General features: G+C 52.3%; 1 protein-coding gene across 4 annotated transcripts in view; it reads left to right on the top strand.

The window, feature by feature from the left end:
- Positions 1 to 25,359, top strand: part of PRKCB (protein kinase C beta) — a 136,737-nt gene that overhangs the window by 76,110 nt on the left and 35,268 nt on the right. For all 4 annotated transcript variants that reach the window (XM_030002115.1, XM_030002114.1, XM_041120099.1 and 1 more), the window contains 5 exons: positions 7,135 to 7,291; positions 7,677 to 7,811; positions 10,114 to 10,210; positions 16,126 to 16,272; positions 22,501 to 22,674. In XM_030002115.1, coding sequence (XP_029857975.1) covers positions 7,135 to 7,291; positions 7,677 to 7,811; positions 10,114 to 10,210; positions 16,126 to 16,272; positions 22,501 to 22,674 — 710 coding nt within the window. The remainder of the gene's footprint in view (positions 1 to 7,134; positions 7,292 to 7,676; positions 7,812 to 10,113; positions 10,211 to 16,125; positions 16,273 to 22,500; positions 22,675 to 25,359) is intronic.

Below are 25,359 nucleotides of genomic sequence, written 5' to 3'. Positions count from 1 at the left end.
CCATAATAGAAAAGCTTCCCAACGCAGATTATTCTGAGCCCGTCATATTAGGATACATGAATATTTGAGTTTGGGAAACAGAGGAGCCAGAGAATAAGAAGGCTGGGCTTGGAGTCCATTAAATCTATTGCTTCTCCAAGATGGTGAGACAGTAAGTTGCATGGAGGACTCTGTGCATCGCTCCTCTCCGGTGGCCGAGACCTGGCTCTTCTGCCGCTCTGTTCAGGCGGGAGTTGCAGCCCGTCGTGTGTCGGGGTGTCCCGTCGTGTGTCGGGGTGTCCCGTCGTGTGTCACTGTGTCCCAGCGAGGAGCTCCCTGTGCCAAGCTGGGGGTCGGGCAGTTTGTCGCTTAGGGAAGTGGTGACTAAACAGGGACTAAAAGGCAGAAAAAACATGATAGGGTTATGCTGCAAATTCAGGGGTATATATGGGAGATGGACACTAGTCAGCATGTTTAGGTGACTTTGACCTATGCGCGTGTGAACGTGGAGCGTGCCCTGCTGTCATGCAAGGCTGCTGGAGCGCGGGGACCATGTTGGGTTCCCTCTTCTCTCTTGGGAGTCCCAGCAACGTGCTGATGTCGCTGGTGGCTCCTGCGAAGCCGAGACCCCTGTTAGGAGCCGTGGGAACGCGGCGCCAGCTTGGTGTTACGGCCGATGCTCCTGTTGCGCCTGCAGCATTGGCAGAGGCTGCCGGGACCGGAGCCTTGCTATTTACTGAGCTGATGAAGTAAAACATTGACCAAAACTGAAACCAATTATGCTGTGATTAGATAAACGAGCTGGAAGTGCGTTAATTAATAATCACCGGCCCAGGAAGATGCAGCCATAATGAGTCCTGTGCCTTTTCTGTTGTATAAGCATGTGCAAATATATTCTTCGGCAGAGCATTAATTAAATGTTTTAATGCACGAGGGTGTTAAATCCGACTGCCGGGTGCTCACTGGAATGCAGCTGCTCCCAGCCGGGGATGGTGCGTGCTGCTGGGGGGAGGAAGATGAGTGCTGCAGGTCATCCCGAGAGCCTTCCCCTCCCCAAAATCCTGTCCAAGAGGTGTGAAATCAGGGGTGCCACTGGCATGGCACTGCATTTTGCTGGCCAAGACCATGGCGAGATGATTGGGCTGGGATGAGGTGGTTGAGCTCTGATCTCTCCTTGCAATGAGCAGGGCTTTCAGAAGGGTTTTTTTTCCTTTGGTGGGCAATGGGAAGCAGAACTGTCTGCACTGACTGTGTTGTAATGGCCTTGCTTACTCAGAGATGAAGGTAAAGGATTTGGCAGCCAGTGTAAGCTGTCTTTAAGAGCGGGGTAGGAGTGGGTTTTGTTGTAGGCTTTTTCTTTTTAACATAAAAGTGAACCCCCATATGGCACTGCATATTTAGCGAAGAACTTTCTGGTCTTTATTTATCCAGCATATTAATGTTGCCTTCCCATGGAAACCTGGGTACCAGCCGTGAACAGACGCACGACCCCAGGCAGACGACGGGGCCGGCTGCAGCCCTTTCGCGTGGGGTTGTGCAGCATCTCCCGTGCCCTCCGGTGTGAGGCCAGCGCAGCCCTTTGGGACAGGGTGGGCTGCTTTGGGGCGCAGGGGAGCAGCGTCCCTTTGGAACCACCCCGGGAGTGGGGAGCAGACCTGGCGCTGGGCTGCGGTCTGCATCAGCCGCTGCCTTCCCTGGGGAGCTGCTGATGGAGCACCGGCCCCCTTTGCTTGATGTGGGGCTGGTTTTACCCCAGGTGGAACACAGTCCTGGGAGCAGAGGGTCAGAGACCATCCTCTCGTGCCTGCCACCTCTTTGGCTGGCAGCAGAGCTCAGCAGGACCGTGCCGTGCGGTGGTGGGACTTGCAGTGAAGTGGCCTCCGGAGGGGCTTTCCTGGTGAGGACCTGCAGGAGTCTTCCCCATCCCTGGGAGGGGGAACGTGATGGACCCCCGAGCATTGCATCCCAACCTGATCCTGCGGCATTTGGCCACTCCGGAGCTGCCTAGCCTGCTTCTCCAGGGTACAGCTCTTGCAGCTGCTGTGAGCTTCTGGCTGTGACCTCCATGGGCAGAACAAGCTGCCTGGAAAGGCTGTGTTCCCTCCTGCTTTGGGCATTTGTTATAGTGATATTTCTCCCAGTGTTTTCCGTTGGAGATGTGGGTGTCTGAAATAAGTGTCTCTTCCCAAGCCTGTTCCTGCAGTTATGGCTGGCTGAGTAGTTAAAAGATGTTGTCTGAATAATTTATTTGGAGACTATTGCAAATTTTGCAGAATAAATTATTCAAATATCATTCAACCAGCTCTACCTGCCCTGGCCCTACAAGGCAGAGTGGGTGACATTTCTTTCCCCTGGCAATGGAGCGCTGTCCCCAGGCCAGCACCACCCTCCCTGCAGTGCCCCCCCGGGCAGGGGAGAGGTTTTTCCTCCCAGAAATCCCCCCGAGCATCGTCGCTGCCCCTGCAGAGCCTCGGCCGAGCAGCCGGCACTGCAGAGCTGTGGCTGCTGGTTTTGGTCTGCTGATGCTTCACCAGGGTGCTGGCTCATAGCACGTTCTGCAAATGCATCTGGAGGGGGAGAGGAGGAAGGAATTGGTGTAAACTCAGAGTTATTTGTCCGAGGTGCACGGGCCAGCACCGGTGCGCAGCGGTGAGGGCATCCCGGCCGTCGGCAGCGCCGTGATGCTCCCCGCACCCGCGGTGCCGTGGGCGCGCGGGGGGGAACACGCCGGGTGCTGCCGAGCGGAGCCGCAGCCTGCGCCAAGCGCTCGCTTGCACACTCGTGTGCACACCCACGTGTCCCCTCCGAGCGGGAGCGTGCGCAGGCACCCGCCGTGTGCGGAGGAGGACCCGCCCCAGGTCCCCCCCAGATCCAGAGAAGTCCAAGACTTACCGATGCCGTAGCCTGAAACCAGGGCGGCTTCTCCGCAGCCGTAGCTGGGCTTGGTACCCAACGTGATTTAAGACCAGCTGCTTTAAATGGGATCGTAATATTCTTACTCATCACTATTAATAACGATGTTACTACTTCTTAATGATGCACAAAACTGTCAGAATATGACAGATGTAAAACCCTTTTACATCAAATTTAACTGTTCAAAGAAACGCCATAAACAGTTGGAGAGGAGCACGTTTCTCCTGACGCGAGGTATCGCTACTACGCTTCTTGAGGTTTATATTTTTCTTTCACTTAATTGTTGATTTCTGCTTGAAAAGTCAGAAAGTTACTTAAGGTCAAGCAGAAGCATTTTGTTTTTTAAATGAATAGATAAAATTATTCCCATTAATGAAATTTTTAGGTCTGCATGCTGAGATAATAACATGAGGTAATCAAATCTCACGCTTCAGGGCATAAAGTGATTGACTATGAGGGTCAGGAATTACTTTTCCCGTTGCTTAAAGAAGTGAACAATGGCCTGATAAATGACAAAGGCTTATTTGTCTCCAGAGGACATTACACTGGCCGTTCGGACGGTGAGACATGAAGCAAAGTCAGAGCACTGATTCAGTCTGACATAATTTTGCATCTTCTCTCTGTAAGGGGACACTGTCCGGTTTGAGTCCCGAGAGTGAGCGGCTTCTTCCAGCTCTTGGGTTAGTTCTGCCGCTCACACAGCGGCTGTTGCCATCTGTCTCAGGGGGTGACGAGTCTCTGAGGATTTCTGCTGACCCCGGGGCGGATGAGGAGCGATGGTCACCAGCGTGGACCATGCCTGCCCCAGGTGTGGGACCGGGGCTGCGGTGGGCACCGTTCAGTACCCAGTACTGCGACACCCCCGGTTTAAGTGGTCCTGCACGGTGGCGAGCGGCAGCGGGCTGTCTGCTTCTGACGTGGAGATGAGATCTTCCCCCAAGGCTCTCACGTCTCCATGTGCTGCAGATGGTCAGGGTCATTGAAAATACGTTTTGTAATGATTTTAAAGCCGGGCAGGTAACAGAAGGTAGTAAAAGCTCGGCAGAGTCGCAGGAGCAGGGTGGTGAGAAGCCCTGGTTCGGCAGGACGCTTGGCAGCATCGCTCTCCGTGCCATGGCAGCGCAGGGGGGTGCGGGCAGGGAGCCCCGGTCCCCGCACGGGGGTGAAGGCAGGAGCCTGCGGCGGAGCGGGGCGGTTGCCTGCAGCAGCGAAGGCTGCGGTCGGACCCGTGGTCGGACCGACCGAGGAGTTAAGGATGGAGCTGGGCAAAGGGTACGGGACGGGGGATGTCTGGCGGGGCTCTGGGCTGGGGGCCGGGCTCCCCGTACAAGGCACTTCTCACGTCTGCAAACAGCCAAAGCAATTCCTGCTGTTTATTTACAAACCCTACGAAGACTGCTTCCCCTGCGGGCTCATTGCCAGTCAGGTAGTGCCTTGGCAGGACCTACTGAGGGACTTTTCTCTAATACTCTTTTGTGTTTTATAATTCAAGAACGTGGTTATAAAGATTGCCTTTTTTCCTATCAAAAAGGCAGAGATAAAAGCTTATAACGATGATGAGGAAATATGTATTCTTCTCCTCTGATAAGGGGTGAGGGAGAGGAAGGCGTTTCGGCTGTATCAGTGCAGAGCCTTGGCAGGGCCCTTGGAAATTAAACTCATTACTTAGAGATTTCACACAGCAGATTGCAAGCCTTTCTGCTTGGACGGTACAAAGCTTTCCGCAGAAGATTTTGACTGAGAGTCCAAATTAAGCCACAGAATAACTACTGTGCATCCTCTGAAGTGTAGAGCTGGCATTTATGTCCAAACTTAGAAAAAGAAAATATTCATTTATTAAATGGCACATGAAAATAATTGTCAGGACATTATAGAAATGAAGTCATGCTGCTTGTGTCACAGCAAGCAGTTACAGGCAGAAGAAGGCACAACTGTTGGGCTGCTCTCACAAGACGCAGGGCTGTTCAGGTTCGTTATGTGGATGAGGTTGTGGCAGAGCAGGTAACGCACATCAGGCACTGTTGCTTCACCAGGCCTGGCACTGCTGCGGATTTCTCCCCGTGCGGGGTCCATGGAGGGACGACCCACCGCAAAGCTGGCCCGAACTCAGAGAGCAGCCTGTGCAATGCATAACAAATCAGCAATAACCAGTGAAGCTTGAGAGCTGCTCGGGTCTGATATTTTACTGTCCTCCGGAGATACCTGTTGTCTTTTTAAGGAAATTCTGAGCCTCGGTCCTCTCTGGTGCCCGAAGGGTGAATCCTCCTCCTTGGGCATCCTCTCAGGAGTGCCGCCCCAGGAACCAGAGCCTCGCCACGCATCCTCCCCCTCTTCCCGACAGCAAAGCCGCTTCTTGCACAGGAGCACAGAAAGCTCTTCGTAAGTGCCGACGCCGAGCAGCTGCTGCATCTGCGTCCCTGACCCCGCCGACCGACCGGCGGGGCTCAACCTCCCGGCAAAGAGATCCGACCTGTCCTGGGCATGACGGCATCCGTGGCAAGGTCACTGTATATGGCTGCTTCTGGGGCTGTCAGTAATGAAGTCATTCCTTCCCCTCCTGCCAGAGAGGCAGGAGGCGGCTCTGGCTCCCGTGGCTGCCTCGTCTCAGGAGTCTGAAGAATATCTAGTGCTGCCAAATCGATAGGGCTGCCCGGGCACCTGTAATTGGGCAGCAGGCGATTCCCGGCAGGCTTGCCTCTCTCTGTCTCACGAGCTGCTGTCAAGGGTGTCACGTTTGATAAATGAGCTAGTTTATAAATGCAGATTTGAATTTTGGCTACAAGTTTTATTCCACGGAGCCAGAAATTGGGCGATGCTTCAGAAGGACAGTGGTAGATTGCAGATTTTGGAGCATTAATTTGCTTTTCAAAACTATCTGGCTCCCAACCTTGCATCAGAAATGCCTTACTGCTGATTTGGGAACTGAGCAATTGTTTTTACTCTTGCTGACTCTCTGGAAGTCTCTTCTAACGCCCTGCAGCACTGCACACGCGGCTGGAGTCCTCTCCTCCTTGGGATTATGGGGTGTATGGGGTGAAGGTGTGCCCCCGGTGAACCCCGCAGCAGAGCTGCTGGTGCGATCCGGTGGGATTTCAGGCAGCGCCGAGTTCCCTGTTCCCGACACGGCACGACCCTCCGTGCCCGGTCCCCAAGCTGCGCACTGGACCCGGGGAGGTGGCGGCGTGCCGTGCCGAGGGGGCTGCTGGCGGGCACCGCGCCGGCTGCCGCGGAGGGGCTGGGGGCTCCATAACCGCAATGCTTTGGCGGGAGGGAAGCCCCCACCGCTGCTCGGGCAGTGCTGCCTGCTCAGGCCCGGGCGGTTTGGGCAGGAGAGCCTGCGAAAGCACCCGGCGGAGCTGCGTCTGCTGGCTGCAGCGCAGGGGAGGGGAGGTTCTGCTCTGGATTTCCTTGCAAGCAGCTTTTCCCCTGGTTACAGCTGTGCTCCATCACGTCCTGTCGGACTTCTCATCTCCGATACCTTTGGTCAGGCTGAGGGAATCTAAGACCCTTCTCCCAGAAGACAGACTCTTTTTGACTTAATCTGGGGAAAGAGACTTAGATCAGCCCGATTGTGTTTAATTTGTCAAAGCTGCAATCCAATTACAAGCAGTCGAGGTCGCCCGCAGGTTTGCTCTCCCCTCTTCTGCTCCTTGTTCCGCTCCTGCTCCCCGAGGAGATGCTCCGGCTCCCGGGGCCGGGGTGCTGCTGCCACACCGCTCCCTGCGGGCATCCCCCCTGGTCCCGCGGGGCCCCGAGGGCATCCGAGAGGAGAGCTCGGCGCTGGATCCGGCCGCTGTGCTGGTGCTTGCTGGTGCCTGCTCTCCCCTGCTTACGGCTGTTGTGTTGCTATTTCCACGCGCCGTGGAAGGCACCGTCCCTGTGCTCCCACCTGTCCCCCAAAAAAGATGCAAATCAGTGCAATTCTCCTTACCAAGGTGCGAGAGGAAACAGAGCAGCTTTAAATTGTTTTAAACTGAGAGCAAACACCAAATCATCCTATTGGAAAGTGAAAATAATCTCTTGAGTTGATCCTTCAGCCTCCCTTGTCTATTAGAGCTGTATTTGCTTTGCGTTGATAACTGTATGTCATTTCTCATGCAACGTCCGTGTCTGTATGTATTCAGTTTTAATTCTGTTTTTAATCACTATTTTCACACTTACTCTTGGCACACAGGGAAGTTGTCAATTGTTGGGTATTTTTAGAGTTTGAATACTGAATTTAATGCTTTTTCTCCTCCCCAGTAAGAGATGCTAAAAACCTAGTTCCTATGGATCCCAATGGCTTGTCAGATCCCTACGTGAAGCTTAAACTAATCCCTGACCCCAAAAACGAAAGCAAGCAGAAGACCAAAACTATCAAGTGCTCCCTGAATCCTGAGTGGAACGAGACATTTAAATTGTAAGTACAAGAAAAATGTTTAAACTTGTAAACTAATTTTTCTCACCCCTAAGAATTAATGTGATTGTATTTGCTCTGATTTAATTATTCAGAGACATTAAGCTGATTCAACTGAGAAATAATTCTTTTCGGTCCTGTAAGTGTGACTCAGAAACACTCAAACCACTGCCCTGACCCCTGATCAAAGCCAATTATTTCAGGGCAGGAACTCTACATTCTCCGTTTGAAACAGATGCGGTCGGGAAATTAAATATTAGCGAGCTGAATGGTCATTGAAGACCATCCCTTCATTTTGCATCCATGTTCTCATGGAGCATGGAGGGTCACGGTGGTGTAGCAATGGCTTCCAGAATAAGACCATCCCTTTCTCTTTCCTCTCTTCCAGCCAACTGAAAGAGGCGGACAAAGACAGGCGGTTGTCTGTGGAGATTTGGGACTGGGATCTGACCAGCAGGAATGACTTCATGGGCTCCTTGTCCTTCGGGATTTCTGAGCTGCAGAAGTCGGGAGTCGATGGATGGTAAGAGTTGCAATTGTTTTAAAAACACTACGGGCAAAAAGCGGTCCTGATCTTTTTGTGCGCGATGGAAGACACGTCAGCCCGTCGTACTGACCAGCACCCTCCTGTTCAAGGACCGCCAGCCGTTCTGGCCCCCGTGTCAGGTGCTGCTCCACCTCCCAGACTGGGCAGAGTCGCTGGTGCTGTGGTGGGCTGGGGGCTGTCCCGTGGTGCCAGGACAGCGTCGGAGTGCCCTGCGTGGGCTGGCTTTGTGTCACCTCCTCTGTGTCCTCCTGCCCCTTGCAGGGTTGCTGGGGGGGCTTTTCCCTGCCAGGGGCACGCACGGACACGGGGCTGCTCTGCCTGGCGTTCACAGCCAGGAGGGCCGGTGCTCCCCGCGGGCTCTCACTACGTAGGCTTCAGGAGGAGACGGCATCGCCTGCCGAGCATTTGCCGAGCAAGCATTTTCCAGCATTTTCTGGTTGGATTCCCTTAGTTTCCGTCCTGGGGAGGCAATGTGGCTTCGTCAGGCGTGCAGGAGAGCAAGGCTGTGAGCGGGTGAAGGGCTGGTGGGGACACGCTTTGAATTGTGATTTGTGGCGGGGGCAGCTGTTCTGCAGCACGCAGACTAGCAGAACCGGTGCTGAGGGGCACTGTTCAATAAACAGAGGAATGCTACCAAAGTGTGTAATTACTGTCACTCGTTACCATACGAAAGATGAACACAGTGGGTCTGTAACACTCGCACTGAATGGGTCTCTTCATTTCCATTTTATCTCCCCCAGCAGGACACATGCTGCCTTATTTCCCTTTTTTTTTTTTTTCCCCAGCCACTGATGCCTGAGAGCTGTGTTACCTTTCCATGTCAAGTGTAATAATTGAAAATAGATATTATATGTCTTTTGGAAACCAAAACCTGCATGCTATTAATTTGCATTCCGCGAGTCGAGCAAAACACCCCGGACTCTGTCTTTTCCACCGTGGAAGCCGTACGTGTCTCACTTAAAGCAGAGAACAGAGAAGAGGAGGAATTAGCAGGCGGGCACATCTCTCGCGCAGGGAGGTGGGCTGGAGGGCTGGCACCATGCGGGGCTCCCGCTGCCTGCCCTGGCACAGCCGGGGCTTGGGGGGCAGAGCTGGGGGTGCTCCCGGCCGCCGTCCGCCTCGTCCTGCCCGTGGGGAGCCTGCGGTGGGGCAGGCAGCGGGTGCCGTCCCCCCCCAGGGAAAACCGACCCGTCGTGGGGTTGCCGGCAGGGTCCGGCCGCGTTATTGTGCGGGTGGCGGGGCTCAGCCTGCGAACCTGGCTTGCCACAAACCAGAGACACGGCTTCTCTTCTGGAAAACAGAAGAAAACTGTCGCTTCCCCCAAATTTCCAGTCACCTGTAAGGATGCGTGTGTGTTGGCTGGGGTTGGTGCGCTGCCGGCTTCTGACGCAGCCCAAAGTCTGATCGTTTTCCCAGCCTTTTAAAAATCATGTAAGTGGAGATCTAAGTAATTTTCCTTGTCACAGGATTTGGCTAGAATAAACTCTGGAAGGAGCTCTTATGTATATTTCATATCTAAACAACTGCAGTTAATGGAGAAAACAAGCTCAAAGGAAGAGCCTGTCCCTATATTATGCAAACAGTGCTTTGTTCGTTCAGTGCAGCCTCTGTAGATAACACCCAGCTGATAACTGTCCTCTGGCTGCCGGGAGGGTTTGCCGATGGAGCCAAGGCTTTGCCTGCGGCTTTGTGAAAGGCCTCAGATCTGAATGACATTTCCATGATTTCTGATAATTGCTCCTTAGACTTTTTTCCTTTTTTTTGGGTGAGCATCTCGGCTTTGTGCTCAGGGTTGTCGGCGCCAGCCCGGCACCGGCCGGCTCTGCGTGCTCTCCCCACGGAGCCCAGCCTGCCTTGGCACCCGGGGCAGCTGATGGGGAAGGAGGTTGCCCGCTCGTGTGCCCGTGGTCATCACGAGAAAGATGGGGGTTTTGGGTCAGCCTTGTGTTTTGGAAGAGGCATGGGTGCTTTGTGGTGTCTGCCGCGGTGGGTAGCGGATGTGCTTTCTGGGTTGTGACGGCTGGGGTCACCAGTACAGCGAGGGACCCCAAAACAACCCTCCCCTCGGGTCTGCGTCTGGGAGCTTGCTGAGTGGGACGCTTTGGAGGTGTGAGGTTTGGGGGGGTCTTCTATCCTTGGGGAAGGGTCACCTGGATGCCGGTACGGCAGAGGCAGAGCGGTGCTCAGAGCAGGAGCTGCGGTCCTGCCTGCTCGCACTCCTGCCTGCCTGCGGTCCTGCCTGCCATCCTGACCTGACTTTCCCACTGTGTCCCTCCAGGTTTAAGCTGCTGAGCCAGGAGGAGGGGGAGTATTTCAACGTCCCGGTGCCTCCTGAGGGAGAAGAAGGAAATGAGGAACTGAGGCAGAAATTTGAGGTGAATTGATTTTTCTTGGGAACTCAGGGGTTTTCCTCACTGCCTGCCATGTCCTTGGCAAGGGGCTTTCCCTGCCAGCTCTTTCCCCGGCAGCACAGGGAGCGCGGAGCAGGGTATGGCCCATCACTCCTCCCTCTCCCTGCTTTGCACCCACTCCTGGGGACGCATGCCCTTGGCGGCTGGTCTTTGCCAAGGCTTTCCAGGGCACGCCTGGCTCCGGGGCACAAGCTTCGAGCAGTGTTTCCAGAAGGTAAGTTGTTCAGTTACATTTAGCAAAAAAAGTCACTCTGAAGGTGTGAAGCTTTCCAGCAATGGTTTGGCTATGTTAAATAATTAACAAGGACCATATGGGAATGGGAAGTTTGTGATGCATCTGTAAGCGGTTCCTGCCTCGCTGGTGCAGCGCTGGGTCACGTCACCATGCCTGGCTGGTGATTCCAGGGCAGGGGAGACCAGAGAGACCATGGGTGCTTCGAGCAGGGACCTGGCCACTCCTTGGATCCCTGCAGCTGCGCAGCTTCTCCAGCACGAGACACGTGGGGGGCCAGGAGCAACTGTGCAGCAGTCCGAGGAATGATGGGGAGCTGGGACAGATGAGCCAAAGGGCATCGTTTTGTAGAGATTTGCAGAAGAGCAAGTTAAGGCAAAAGAATTCAGATACACCAGTACATTCAGATACAAGAGCTGAAAGTGTAGGGCTCATTCATGTGCAATTTTTTGGTGGGATTGACAGGATGGTTTTTAATTGTAGCACATGGAATGAGCCATCCATCTTGCCCTTCTGGAATACTCTCTTCTAATTTGAAAACACAGTGACCTCCCTGTGCACGTGTGTATCTGACTTTGTGCACGGTAGAAGCAGGTAGTGGATTAGCTGGGAAAGGGAACAGTTGTTTCTGGTGGATGAGGAGATGAGAGATATGGAAATGATTCTTTGGCACTTACGTCAGGTTGAAAATACAACAGAGAATGTTGCCACAGTGCAGAGTTCTGTGTAATGCTTGCTTGGTGCCTTGTGCTCCACAAAGAGTGTGCTTGATCCCGTATCTCTGCTACCTGCGGGTAGGAAGGAGTCTGAAATCCCATCATTTCTAAGAAGTTGTTTCTTCTTACTGCAAAAAAAGCAGCATAGCAAACATCTCCCTTTCATTTGTGTTGTTTCAGACGATGTCTGTCTTTCTGTTAGGGTTACATAATTCACAGTTTGTGTTTGCCAAAATGAGTATAGCGTAGCTAGAAGAGGAGGTACTTCAATTAATGTGTTTCCAACCTTGTATTCCAATTAAAGAGGGATGTCCCAGGATGACCTGATGTAACCGTCCTCTGATGTCAGCACGTGCACGCGTTGTTGGTACAGCAGTTCTACCCTCGTTCTGAGGTGCCGTATAATAGGATTTGTTCATCTTTTTTTTCTGTCATGCTGCTGATTATGAATTAATATAATGAACTAAGATAAATTAAGATATTAATATAATTGGATTTGGAGCTAATCTCAGAAGGAAACCCTTTCTTAGCCGTTAAATGTCATGGCAGCCTCTGTACCCTGCCTGGTGCACTGAGACGGGGCTGGGTTTTTAAGAGGGTGATGGTTGGGTGAGCTGGCATGGGGTATCAGCGATCCCTGATGGTGCTTTGCACCAAGGTGTTACCAACAGAAATGCTGCTGGGGCTGCTGCAGGTGTAAGCCTGGAATGCTAAGGCAATACATACGAGCCAGTGATTTATTTTTCAATAACCTAAGTAATCCATCCTTCCCGTGGTGTGTAGCAGTGTGCTCTCAGCCTGGATAGTGGGGTAATCTGATGAACCAAGTGTGGAGACTATGCTAACTGAACTACAGGCTAATTGATACAGCCCAGTGACAGTGGAGGTCAGATGAGTGACAGTGCCTTGTCTGAAGCGAGCCCATAACTTTGAGGGGAAAGCCAGCAGCAGCCAGAGCCCTCAAAGGGAGCAGCGGGTGCGAGGGCTTCGGGTTGCTGCCAGCTCTGGCCCGTGCAGGTGAAGTGCAGAATACTCACTTGGGGAAAGCACTGGTGGTGCCTGTGAAAAGCAGAGGACATAAAAGCGATGGGCTTTTCCGAGTGAATGTGGGTATGGGATTTGAGGGAGGCAGAAAGGCTCTGCAGAGCCTTACCACGCCTGGGCTTCCCCGAGGAGCTGGCCCAGCAAAGATGCTGTCAGCACCGGGGCTTTGCGCTGGCAGCACCAAGGATCTGCACGGAGGTGAACTAAGGCTGGTGAGATTTCCCTGCCAGTCCCTGAAAGATTCAGTGATGCTTGGGTCCAATTCCCCAAAGAGGCTTCAAGGAGAAATGTCTATTTACTGCTTAATAAGCCGTGGAAGATCTTGCCGAATGATTGATCCAGACATTACTGAATTAATAGGTCTTTGCCATTTTTCAGTATTGCTAAAGTCTTCCCAGAACCCTCAGAATGAATGTGGTACATCTGGAGACTTACATGGAATGAGCCATATGTAAAATAAAATAGTTGCCCTTATGGTTGTCAGTGTGAACTCCATAATTATAGCACAGGACTGGAGAGTTAGTTCCTTTTTCTCCTTCCTTTTTTTAATCTCATGCTTATCTCATTTATATATAATTTCCTTGAATATCCAAGAAAATATAACAGTTCTAATACAACAGTTGGCATACAGCCAACGGTTGTCGGCTCTAAGGAACTACCTACCTGCTTTTGTTGCATTCCATAATGTTCCAGCGGTGTGAAAACGGTATGTATGTTGGAAGTCAGATGATGAGTTGTCTACAGGTCAGAAAATACGTTGTCCAGAGGTGTCATTTCACTCTGCCAGAGTACACCTGTACCCCCGCCTTGCTGTGTCTTCCCCTATTGCATCCTGCTTTGTGAGCGAGTCAGTGTCACAAGGAAAGAAATCCCTGGCCAGCTGAGCGATGGCTTGTGCTGGCGTCCCGACGGGCGAGGAGTGCGCTGGAGCCTGGTTGGGATGCAGCAGCCAGGGTGCTGTCACGGCATTTCAGGTGACAAGGACTAAAAAGAATCCTCCAATCGATCTGCATTAGTGCTGCTTGATTCTGCCTGTTCCTGAGCAGCGCGAATCAACAGGCCAAAGTTGAGACGTGTGTGACAGGTTTATATCTTGGGTGGACTTAACATTGCAAAAGCACCCAGCGAAAGGACTGAGGTGTCAGCCTGGACGTCGCAGAAGACGGAGGGATGCTCGCAGAGCTGCCGGCTGGAGCAGTGCCCCTTTCTGGCAGCCTGCGGTGCCGTTCTTGGCCGCGGTCCTGCTGCTGCGCTTCTTGCAGCCGTCCATCCGCAGCGGGGCCGTCCTGGGCTTGACAGGAAAGCATCCCGAGATGAAAGCACAGCGTGAAGCCCTGCACTACATCCCCTGCCAATTCTGCTCCATCTTTATCAGCTGCTTGCTGGGATGGCTTGATAGATGTGGACGTCAGCTGCTATTGCATAAATTCAGATGTAGTAAATTAACTATGACAAATGGAGTTGGATAACGAAGGTCAAGGGCTTTTTTTTAAAAATTTTGTGAGCAATATTTGGTACGCTTCAGTTGTAAACCTTACAGAGGTCTTGAGACTGTGTGAGTATCAGGAGTGTATTTAGAACAGGTTAAAGGACTTTCGTACTCACTTAGAGATAGATATTGGAGACACTTGATAGCAAAAGCAAGGCACTTCACTTGGGAGTGATGATCTTTAGATCTCCCCGACTCTTATTTTGGGCTCTTTGCAGGAAAGACCTTTCCCCCTCTTGGCCAAGCTACATGCTGAGCCTGTTTTATCAGGGGAGTCGCGTTGTGTTATATCCTCATCTTGCCTCCTATGAACATACTGTGATGCTGCAAATTTAGGTCAAGTGCAAGGCTGACTATGATTGAAGCAGCCCCTCTTCAAACACAGACTGGGGAGCAGCTGTAAGCAACAGGAGGGACCTGAAGTCGCTTGCACACGTGGGTGCCGGGCACTTGCCCGGGTGTCTGCCGGTGCTGCTGGTAATGCTGTGTCTGAAGCTAGCCAGTTTTGCTGGGATGAAGCACGTGAAAATCCTCTTCCTTCCCCCCTCTTTGTGTTACTCTTTTCCCCTCTGCTCAGAACCGAAAGCCTCCCCCTGCTTTGGTCAGAGTTTCAGTGAGTCCCACGGCCAGCCCCAGTGCTGCTGGGCTGCAGACCTGCGGGGGGACGTGGGCTCATCTGAAATGCAGAGGTGTGCTTTTGGGTGTCACTTAATGGAAGTATAATATTGCCCTTGAATTTTATTGCAGCTTGTTTTCACAGAGGTTAATTTAGTGTCAAATCTGATCTGACGAGATTGTTTTTCAGCTGTGATAGAGTATTTAGGAAGCTTTCACAGAATATGACTATTTTGCCTGCTGATAAGTACACCTTGCGTTTGGAGATAGCTTTGAAATACAATAGGGTGAGGATTGCTGAAGGCAAAGTTACACAACACAGGGCTGGCTTCGTGGAGGAGATGCAGACGCTGCTCTTGTTCGGTTGCCCATGTTTGGATCCCTCTTTGGCCAGGTTCGATGAGCAGCTTTCGGTCGGTGCCAGAGCTTCTGTTTGTCACCGGAGCCAATCTGAAGTAAAATGCTCTGGCTGGGTATCCCCTTCTTTTGGGAACGTTGCAAAAGCCTAAAGATCACAATGAGGAAAAGCCCTTGTACTTCGGGAGAGGTGACTTTATTTCCTTTTCAATGTATGCACTTTTTCCCATTGGAAAGCAGGCGTGCCGCCTGTGCGGCTCCGCTCGCGGCAGTAGCAGGTACCGGTACCAGTGGCTGTTGGATGATTTCAGCCCCCTCCCGGGGGCAGAGCTGCATTAGCAATTATGATGTTTGCAAATCCTGGAGACCATTCCTTTAGTTTCCAGTGCAGGAGTTTTTCAGATGTGTCTAGGTGCTGCAGGTGACCTTGAATGGAGAATTTTACAGCACGGAGAACCTTGCAAGAACCAATTAGCAGCAGCAAAGGCTTGGAGATTACTTGTGAGGCTCCTATCTGGAGGAGCTGTGAGCAGCAGCCAAATTGAACTGCTGGAATCGGGTTAATGGAATTTCATGCTAGACTGAGCTCAGTGCAAGCCTTACACTGTCGCATATTTCTAAAAATTAAAACCGAATAAATTGTGAGATAGCTTTTACAAACTGTGGTTCAGCAAATTAGATAGCCCCTGGACCAATGAGGAGGTGCGGAGCCACCGATGAGATTTTGTGTTTAAAAATGTGGGGGTTTGTGAGGCTCCTTAATAAGCAATTGTGATTGCAGCAGCTCACACGATTGCTTGGGGATGCAGGAGGAGTGCTTTCTATTCTGGTTTGTTCAAAATGGATTTGTAGCTTCCTACATTCAGCCTGAACTGGCACGGGAGTGCAATTCTTTCCAATATCAGATAGTAACGGAGGTGGAGCTGGATAAAAAGTCCTGTATTTTACCTTAATATATTTATATTCACCTGTCCTTTTCTGGTGCGGTGAGAGACAGAAGCCAGCTTTGAGAAGAAAAAGCTTATTTAAGCCTCTGTTTTATACTTTATGCTCTAGGTCTAGGGTGATCTGGAGCATGTTACAGGGTAGCTCCCCGGGCACGCAGGCTGCCGTGTCCCGCTGGCTGCGGGGAGAGGGGTAATGGAGTAAGGGCAGATGTGGTTCCCAGTTGCTCTCGCAGAGATTAACTGGGAACCAGCCAAACAGTGCAATGTGTTGGGACTGATAACTTCCCCAGTGCCCTTCTCGGTGCTGTCCCTGTCATGCTTACAGAAAAGGTTCCTGTAGCTCAGGGTAGGCTTTGACCTGGAAAAGAGCTGATTAACGTGGGATTTCAGGAACACTGTCTGGTTTTATAATGACCTTTTTCCATAGTGTTTTCAGTAATTTTTTCCCTTTTCTTCCCGTCCCATCTCCATCTGTGCAGAGAGCCAAGATTGGAACAGGGTCCAAGGCTGCGGATGAGAAGACGACAAATGCCATTTCTAAGTTCGACAACAACGGGAGCAGAGATCGGATGAAACTTTCAGATTTCAATTTCCTGATGGTGCTGGGAAAAGGAAGCTTTGGGAAGGTGCGGTACAACATACGCCTTTGCACTTTCTGTATTTAACACACATCTGTGGTATTTCTAAGCTGCGGCCGCGTGGCTACTCCAGCATGATCTGTCCTCGCTCTGCCTGGGAGCAGTGGCGTCACCATAATGGGAGCCCAGTTTGTTGGCTCCCTTCCGGACTGTATGACTGCTGTATCACAGTGATGAAGACCTGAGATATCTGATCAGACCATCACAAAAATCAGATGGTCTCTTTTGGGAAGCAGGGTGCGTGTTCTGTCTTTAAAGCTCTTTTTTATTTGGCCATTTTTTTTCTCTAATAATTACAAATATATGTGAACATTTTAATTAACTTTCCAGACCGGTTATGAGTGGTAACAGAATTTCATTCTTCTAGTAATTATGTGACTTGGAGCCTTCATTTTTCTTGGGGTCTTGCCAACTTTGTCATGATTTCCATTAGAAATTCCAGTGCTCAAGTGGCTGCTTGGGCTTCACAGCCCGGAGCAGGAAGGTGGGCTGCTGTTGCTGCGCACCAACGCGGTGTTTGCTGGTGTGATGGATGGCCCGACACCGCTCTGATTAGTGAATTGCCTTAATGGCAGGGAATATTGCTCTGCCTTTGGGCCCATCTCTTGGGCCGGCAGTGGAGGTGAGGAGGGAATGCCAGAGGAGCGATGCTCACCCATCGCCCGCTGAGGACAAGGGGTGAGCCCACCTTTCACAGCTGGCACCCATTCCCTTCCCTGGCTTTTGCTGCTGGTGTTTGAGCTCGGGGAGGTCCCAGCCTCTCTAGACGGGTGTTTGCTCCCTCTCTGGAGGTGGACAGCTTAGAGATCCACTGAAGCATCCGTGACAGGAGGAGAACGGGGAGTTCCTGATGGTCCCCAGCACCCCGAGCATCAGCCTGCAGTTCCCCTGCCAGCGATGCTGCCGGGGAGGAGGCTGCCGTTACTCTGCGTTTTACACCTTCGCTGCGGGTTGGCGGCCTGGGGGAGCAGGAAAGCCCCCTGCGTTGTGCCCATGCTGCTACCACTCAGAAATGTGTACATACCCCCGTTTCCACATCGGTTTTGCTCCCTTTTCTCTCCCTCCCAACACCTAATCCCTTTTAAAGTCTATGCCTGGCATCTGGAAACTCTGTAGTTGTGGTTTCCCGCCCCCCTGTTCTTTCTTTTAATGTGAGAAACATTAGCAAACTCTTCAGTCGGCATCGTGGCTTATGTAAGGGAATGTGTGACAGAAACTGTTCCCTGGAACAGCATGTTATAAATATGCTAATTAGCACTTATTAAAACAGCACGTTGGTTTCTACGGTTAGATGCAGCCTCACCCTCACGTGTGCCTGCGCCGCCTCCCGCTGCCCGTCGCCCCGGCACGGGGACACCGAGGTGGCACGGCGGAGGGTGCCCGGCTGCGGAGGACACTTTGCTACCTGCTCGGTTTGCACTTGGACTGAGGTGCCAGATGTTTCGGAAGGAGCCGGACAGAGGGGCACAGATGCATGCCGAGCCGGCGCTCGGCTGGCGTGGAACGGAGCCCGGCTCCCCGGTCCGGGCTCCCGGCAGGTTCCCAGCCCGTGGCGTGCCGAGCGGCCGGTCGTGTCCGTGGCAGCGGCATCCTTCTCCGGGGCTGGCACCGCCTGCTCCCGTCCTTGGCTGTGTGCTGCCAGCCTCCCGCCTCCCAGCACCCGCTGCCGTTCAAGCAGGCTGTGAGAGCTCTTTGAGTATAATCACACTGTTTTAGTGAGTCTTTGTCTCAGGCATAAGCTTATTAACCCTTTGGCATCAGCAGCTCAGATTTACTGCTTAGTATTTTTCTCTCTCCACCACTATGGCTGTCCAGGGTCAGGAGTACCTACGAGTTGGCCTCAGTGCAGAGTAATAAACTTCCTTTCTCTACATTCAGCATCAGAATATCTCCAGCTATTACGCTGGAGCATTCCCAAACAAATACACTATATTACAGGAATAGATCACGTTAAATATCAGCTTTTTCTGCACCAAAAAAAAAAAAAAAAATTAAAAAATGAATGCAGTCTACTTTCCAGAGAGCGAGCCGGCAGAGGGAGGTCCCCACAGAGCCAGGCATCAAGGTTTAGGGGTGGAAAATAGCTCAGGGGCAGGAGCTCGGGTGTGCATGGTCCTGGCTCAGCATGTTCAGCCCCAGGGTGACCCTCGTTGCTCCTTGGTGGTCTTGGGTCTTCTTGGGCTGGCCTCCGCTGCTGCCCACCCTGGCCACGGGGTCCGTTGGAGCCCCTGGGAGCTCCAACTGGTGGCAGTCCTCCACTGGGCTGGCAAGGGGAAGGGAGATGTTCCTGACTGAAGAAGGCAGCACTTGGCACAGCCCACCCTGGGTTTGCTTTGCTGTAATATAAATAGAGGAGAGTTAAATTATGTGGCTTGCTCATATTTTTGCAGCCAATCAATCTGTCATGCTATCAAGCTGTCAATCTTTTCGGGGGGTTTTATGGTGTTTTTCTGAGCAGGGCTGATTCTTTTGCCTCTGCAGTTATGGATTACAATGCAATGGGAGACAATTTTCTTGTCCTATGCTAATCTTCAAGCTGTAAAATGCTTTCCTCTCCTCTCTCGGTACGAAACGTGGCAGAAGGGCTGGCAGCTGGCGCACTCAGGCAGGGACTCGGTCTCTGACTTGCAGAGTTGTGCTCTGGCCCCTGGGCACGTGGTGAGGTTTGGGTGCACGCTCCCTCCTTCACCAGCGTGCATCTTGTGCACAGCTCTGTTCAGGGCATTATCAAACTGCGCTGGGTGCATTCGCTTGCTTGAATCTTTCTGTATTTACAGTGCAATGGGTCCCAGTCTTTGTCATTGCCAGCCCTTGTTGAAGCCTGCTCATCGGTGGCTGTCCTCCTCCTGAGATCTTAGCCGTACCCATGCTGCAGTCACCATAGGAACTGCGATGCCAGCGTGCTGGAGCCAGCTTTGAGCCAGCCCCTGGCGCACCGGGAGCACCGAGCATCTCTGCACAGCTGGACGGGCCGCGGCTCCGTGCTGCAAGCTGTCACGCTGGCATCGCACCGCCGAGCTGCCGCGGGCAGGGTCGGAGCGAGACGGCGTCGGAGACGGTCGCGTTAAGCCCCACGGGCTGCGAGCAGCCCTGTCTCCTGCTTGGAGAACAGGCCAAGTCTGCTAATGCCTGTGCAGACTTCGTGCCTGTCACTCAGGGTGCAGAAGGTATTTTCTCGATTGGCCGTAGGCCAGAGCCTGCAATCTCTTCCGCATATGCAAATTCACAGTGATTACAGCATCCTGAACTGCGTTAGTCTCGATGTGCACTTCTGGAGCTGCTCGCTCTGCCAGCCCAGATGTGAGAGAGAAATATAGTAACGTGTGGTTTTCAGCATCCCTCTGCACTCACCCAGACGCAGGCTCTCATACTTGGCCTCTTCACTGTGGGTGTACGTAGTGCAGCTGATTTTTAGGCAGCTGCAAAGTCCTTTTTGCCTTTTACATCTCAGTAAAGCAGGGCTGGTTGGCTCAGCTGTGGCTCAGGATTGCCGTGTCATTGGGAAGCTACCGCATGAAACATTTACAGTCCCTATAAGCCCTAGAGCAGTTTTTTGCATTTAATGCAGTACACCAGCCAACCTCTGCCTCTCGCCGTGCTGCAGAGACCGGGCGCGCTGAGCTGGTGGGAGTCACATCCCTGCTCGGGTGGGAATCGCCCACTGACATCTCGGTAGCACCCACCGCTCTCTCTGGGGTTTCCTCCTGTGCAGGACAGGCTCCGATCGCCCCGGCAGAATTCAGCTCCCCTATGTTGTTGTTTACTGCAGCCGAAGCCCCTTCTCCACCAGCTGGTTTTACCTTTGCGTTTGATCTTTGTGTACCCCCAGGGAAGTCTCCTGGTGCGTTTATCCCCGAACATGCTCCGTTACCACCAAGAGCACACTCTCCCCTGAGAGTCTCCAAGCAAAATGTCTGGAGAAGCACCAGGATGCTTTCCGAGCCCTGCCTGGCCCTGCAATCTCCCTGCTTCCCAAGGGGGCTCCTGCTGCCACCCCCTGCCCCGCTGCGGTCCCTTCGGGGCAGTAGCAGACGCCAGGCTCAGAGATGCCCTGGTTTAGTTACTTTTTCTCTGAAAGGGTTATGGATAGCGAGGTAGGTCTGCATATGATTGATACTGCATATAATACACTTACTCCCAGGTAACAGGCTTCATCTTCCCACAAACTGTGTGCTTGGAGCGGTCACTTCTCTTTTCCCACCAACTTTGAATGGCCAAAGCCCATCTGCTTTTGTCACTTGAAAATCAGCCCTGTTTTTTAGCATGTCACTTGTAAATCTCAACTCGCATAAAAACGGTGAAGATAAATGGAGGCAATGAACTGAAACGGTTCAGTTTGTGCCGAATCGCAAGGGAGGGCAGGGGTGCAGGCTCCACGTGAAGGCGCTGTGTCTGCTGCCCTGGCACCCTGTCCCGCGGCTGCAGGCAGGGCACTGGTCTGCCCGTGCCCGCGGGCACTCCTGCGAGCTGAGCTTGTCGATTCGGTGCAAAGGGCTCTTGCAAGACACCTCAGGGAGCTGGTAGCAGGAAAAGGTGAAGCACAAATCTGGTCCCAGTGCCTGTGCCTTGCTGGGCTGCATCACAGCAGCACGCCAAGCTGCTCCGGGTTCTCAACTTTCTTCAAACATCAGTGAGTAAAGGAATCAGTTACTGAAGTCACTGACACGCTGTCAGTCTGCTTTTTAGCCCTGCCGACGGATGAGTGCGGCGTGTGGCCGCTGCAATCCCAGCCCCGCTGATGAAAATGTAAATGTCAGTGGCTTCTCCAAAGCACTTGGCGCTGAGGAGCCCCGATGCCTTTCCCGGCTAATCCTGACAAGCAGCATGTCAAGGACAGCCAGCCTCTCCAGGGCTGCAGCCAAGCACCTGAAACGAGCCAGAGCCACATGCTTTCAGAAAGTACTCTTCCCTGTTGTACGGTTATTTTTCCCTCTAGGAAGTGGGTGGGCACCGAAGACCTTGGTCCTCAAGCTGTCCCCCCTGCCTTGTCCCCCCTCCGCAGGCTGTGTCCCCTGCCTTGCCACCCCAGGGCTGGCACAGCGCTGCCCTGTCCCCAAACCCCAAAGAGGGCTGCTCTGCCCCGGGACGGGCTCTGTCCCAGCTCCAGCTCCCCGGGGAGGTCGGGGCTCCAGCGGAGGAGCCGGGCACGTTGCAGTGGGGAGCGCGGGGCTCCAGCTCCGTGTCGTCTGCCTGAGGCCAACAAGAGGGTTAATTCCGCTGTCCTCAGTGTCTCAAAAGTTGTCCGTGAGACCTGCTCGTGTTTCCTCTGCCAGTCTGCTACAGTCTGAAATGCATTTCAGTTCCACCCTATTGATGTTGACTTCTCGTAATTTATTTTCAAAACATCCGAACTCCCGTTCCTGATGTGACTGGAGGATTTCTGCAGACTCTTTCAAATGGAAAGCAATTCATTTCCACTGAGCGCTCGAATCTAACGTGATGAGCGAGTGCGAGGAGGGAAAATGGGAAGCAAAGTGTGGTTTCAGAGTCCGTTAATTTTGCCGGCAGCCCAAGGAGCAGCTTACGCTGATGGACCGTGGTGGATCAGTCTGGGGATCCTCACTGGGGCTGATGGGATTAATGAGGGAAATTTGAACCAGCAGAAGCAGTGCATCCCATTTATTGTAATAGACCCGCAAATGGGTGAAACTGGTTTAAAATGGGAGGTTGGATGGATTCTTCTGAATGAGAGGGGCTTTGGCTGGGTGATGGACCAGCATGTAACTGGGTTTTGATCACTGCGCGCATTGTGGAGGGGGTGTGTGAGGCAGAAAAAATCTTGCTGTTTTTTTCTTGCTGACTCTTTTCCACTTTAAGTTTTTACCACTTTGTAATTTGATGGACTCTGTGTTCAAACTGTCGCCAATGCTGCTTGCACCTTGAGGGTGCCGAAGCGGGGCCCCACTCGGGGGTGAAAGGTGATGAAGGGTGATGTGTGGCTCAGACATCAGCAAACCCCTTGGACTGGGTTCCTCGAGGCGATTAGGTGGCGAGGCAGTAGATGTGTTACTTGTTAGACTTAGGGCTCCTAAATACTTTTGGAAATACCACTGATAGCTTTCTGCATCATTTGGCACCTGAATCTCTTTTCAGGGTTATAATGGGAGCCACAGGATAATAAGTGAGACATTATTTTTAACTACTGGCCGTGGCAAGCTAGAAGCATTGTAGATCCGTGTTTTCCTTTATCCTGCATGTGTCCTCTCCCCCGTGCAGGTGATGCTGGCGGAGAGGAAGGGCACGGACGAGCTCTACGCCGTTAAGATCTTGAAGAAGGACGTCGTTATCCAGGACGATGACGTAGAGTGCACGATGGTTGAAAAACGTGTCCTGGCTCTCTCCGGGAAGCCTCCGTTCCTGACCCAGCTCCACTCCTGCTTTCAGACGATGGTAAGTGCCGGTGCCGCAGCCGGTCCCTGGGCAAAGGGCAGAGTGGACTGGGGGCCCTGCTGGACCCTGAACATGGAGCGGGGGGAGTCTGACGCTTTGCAAAATGGATTTTAGTCACTTGGCTTCAGTGGTGAGTTTGTGGGCAGAAACCCTCTTCTAGATACCCAGTGTCACCACTTATCCAGGACCAGTGCCTTTCGGGGTGGCTGCAGGGTGCCTGGGAGCTGTGTGGACGGAGCTGTAGGGACTTCTGCCCTGGTCACTCGTTTTACCTTCTCTAAAACATACCTTTGCTTTTATTCATGTTTCTTTTCGGGATGTACATCCCTACACTTGCAAAAGCATCCATGTATTTTCTGCCTTGGCAACCTCACAACTTGTCCAATTTGCTTGCAAAAGCGCTTCCATGAACAAAATGTGTGTGTCTTACACTGGAGGCAGTAATGTACAATATCTGCACCCCTGAGATTTTTTCATCAGGGAGCTGTTGATGGCATTATACGTGATTTCCCAGCCCCTCAGGTGGCCCCCCCAGCTGGTGATATCCGTTATAATTCGATAGCAAAGTGCTGCGCTTTTTCTCAGGATTCATTCTTGTGGTCAAAAACCTGAGTAGAGAGTGAAACCTAATACAAACCACAGGAAATTCAGTTTGAAATGGGCATACGATTGAGTTTGTACAAATCAGAAGTGGAGAGGGGGAGTGGGGAAGGGGACGGGGAACCTTTAAAGCAATCTCTGCCCAGCCGTCAAGCAACCTGTGAGTGAAAACGTCCAGGTGCATGTCAGTGGGAGCAGGGAGAGGGAATCAGCAGAGTCCTTTAGAACGATGACAATGCTATCCGGGAGGATTACATTTTAATATTATCCCAGAAATTTCATTTACCAAACACATTCAGTGTATTTAAAGCCTGCGGACTGGCTTTGCAGCACAGTAATCAAAATGTGGCAGGAGAAGCTATTTCACACAGCATCTCTCTGGCATCTGAAGTGAGTCAGCGCAGGATTATTCCTGGCAGACCTATAGTAGCTTAATAGTAATCGTATTTGTAATGTAATCAAAATGTATAGCAGGGTGTATTATCAAATGCTGGCACAAAGCACTTTGATTTCTGGGAGCACAGTCCAGAGCACACTTCTCAGCCGGGGCTGTTAGTTCAGTGACTGGTGGGAGAGAGACAAGCCCTAAATCTGCGTTTCAAAGAAAAAGTGAAGATGAGCAATGAGAGCGCTCCTGCCTGGGTCTGAAGGACGAGAGAAGCCCCATGCTGCCCCGGCTGTGGGATCCTGGGGTGCTCTGCCCCGAAAAGGTCCTGGGTCAGAGCCTGGGCTCCCGGGAGGGGGGTGAGCCGGGTGTCCCTGGGTGTCCCCGGGTGACCCATGCCTTCCCTGACCACCTCGCTTCCCTCTGGGGCTCAGCAGCGAAGGGCACAGCAGCAGCAGTGACACTGATAAATGATAAATAACGGGTGGATGGAGAACTCGGCTGTTGTCCTGGCTCTGACTCTTGTTCACAGCGTGGAGTCAGGCAGGAGATGGACAAGTGGTTAATTCGAAGAAGGGGGGCATTGGAAGGAGCCCCAGGAGTTGCGTCTTGGCTGCCTAAGGAAGGGGCGTGTGTGTTTTACCAGCTCCGTGCAAGTCTCTGCAGGGAATATTTATGTATCTGTAACTTGCTGTTGCTCAGTGAGTTCGGATGCTCCAGACTTGGATAGACCCCATCCTTTTCTGCCATAGACAAGAGCCAGGACAGCTTTCCGTATCCATCCTTCTCTTCCAGCCTGTAGGATGGCCAGCCATCTGGCTGCTTTATTCATGATGTTTTTTTCTCTGAAGCACCAGCATTCTCTTCTCCACCCAAATGAGGAAAGCTCAAATCCTGCTTTTAGAGCTCAGCTGGCTGTTTCAAGAGACCATCTTTTTAATATTCTTCCTCCTTGAAGTTGATCGATATATTTAGGAAACAGCTGCAAATGAGCACAATATTGCTTTGCTTTCCAGTTACTGTCACAGGCTGACTAGCGTGGCGGTGGCTGCTGAAGGTGACTTTGCCTGCCCTGTGCCTTACTGCTGAACTGGATCGACGCCTTGGCAGAGGCAGTCATTTACGGAGGGGTATGCTCCAAAATTCCCAGCCATCTGATAAGCCGAAATCTCTTTTCTATCCCATCAGTGCCACATGTTTTACATAGGCTGATTGGCCCTTTGGTACTGTATTTAATTACCTTTGAGGCCGCCCTGCTGTCAGGGTGCGCTGTGCATCACCACGCTGTGCTGTGCCTGGGGTGCAGGAGCTGATTACCCGAGTTACTCTATAGCCCTTATTATGGTAATGCTCACATTTGCATATCTTCTGGGCTCCTCGTTCTTACTGTCTTAAAAGCAGGGCAAGGTTTATTTAAGGAGGAAAAGAAGAATGGGAAATATTATGAATTCTTATGTAATGCTGCGAATCTGAAGCTCTCGCAGTGCTCCAGCCTTTGTGTCTTTCCTTTTGTGGTCTAGGGCTGGGGCGAGCCCAGGGATGTCTTTGGGCTCCTGTGCGTCGAGGCCCCACGACTGGTTTTTGAAGGCTGTAGAAAGTTGCTTGTTGTAAGAAGGGCGACTCAGGCCTGATGTTGCGCAGCGCTTCGCTGTGCTCATCCATAACTGACACGCGCACAGGTCGGAGCACAGATGTCTGCT

This window comes from Aquila chrysaetos, chromosome 25 (assembly GCF_900496995.4).
Source record: "Aquila chrysaetos chrysaetos chromosome 25, bAquChr1.4, whole genome shotgun sequence".
Taxonomy (NCBI): domain Eukaryota; kingdom Metazoa; phylum Chordata; class Aves; order Accipitriformes; family Accipitridae; genus Aquila; species Aquila chrysaetos.
This window is presented reverse-complemented; position numbering and strand designations above follow the sequence as displayed.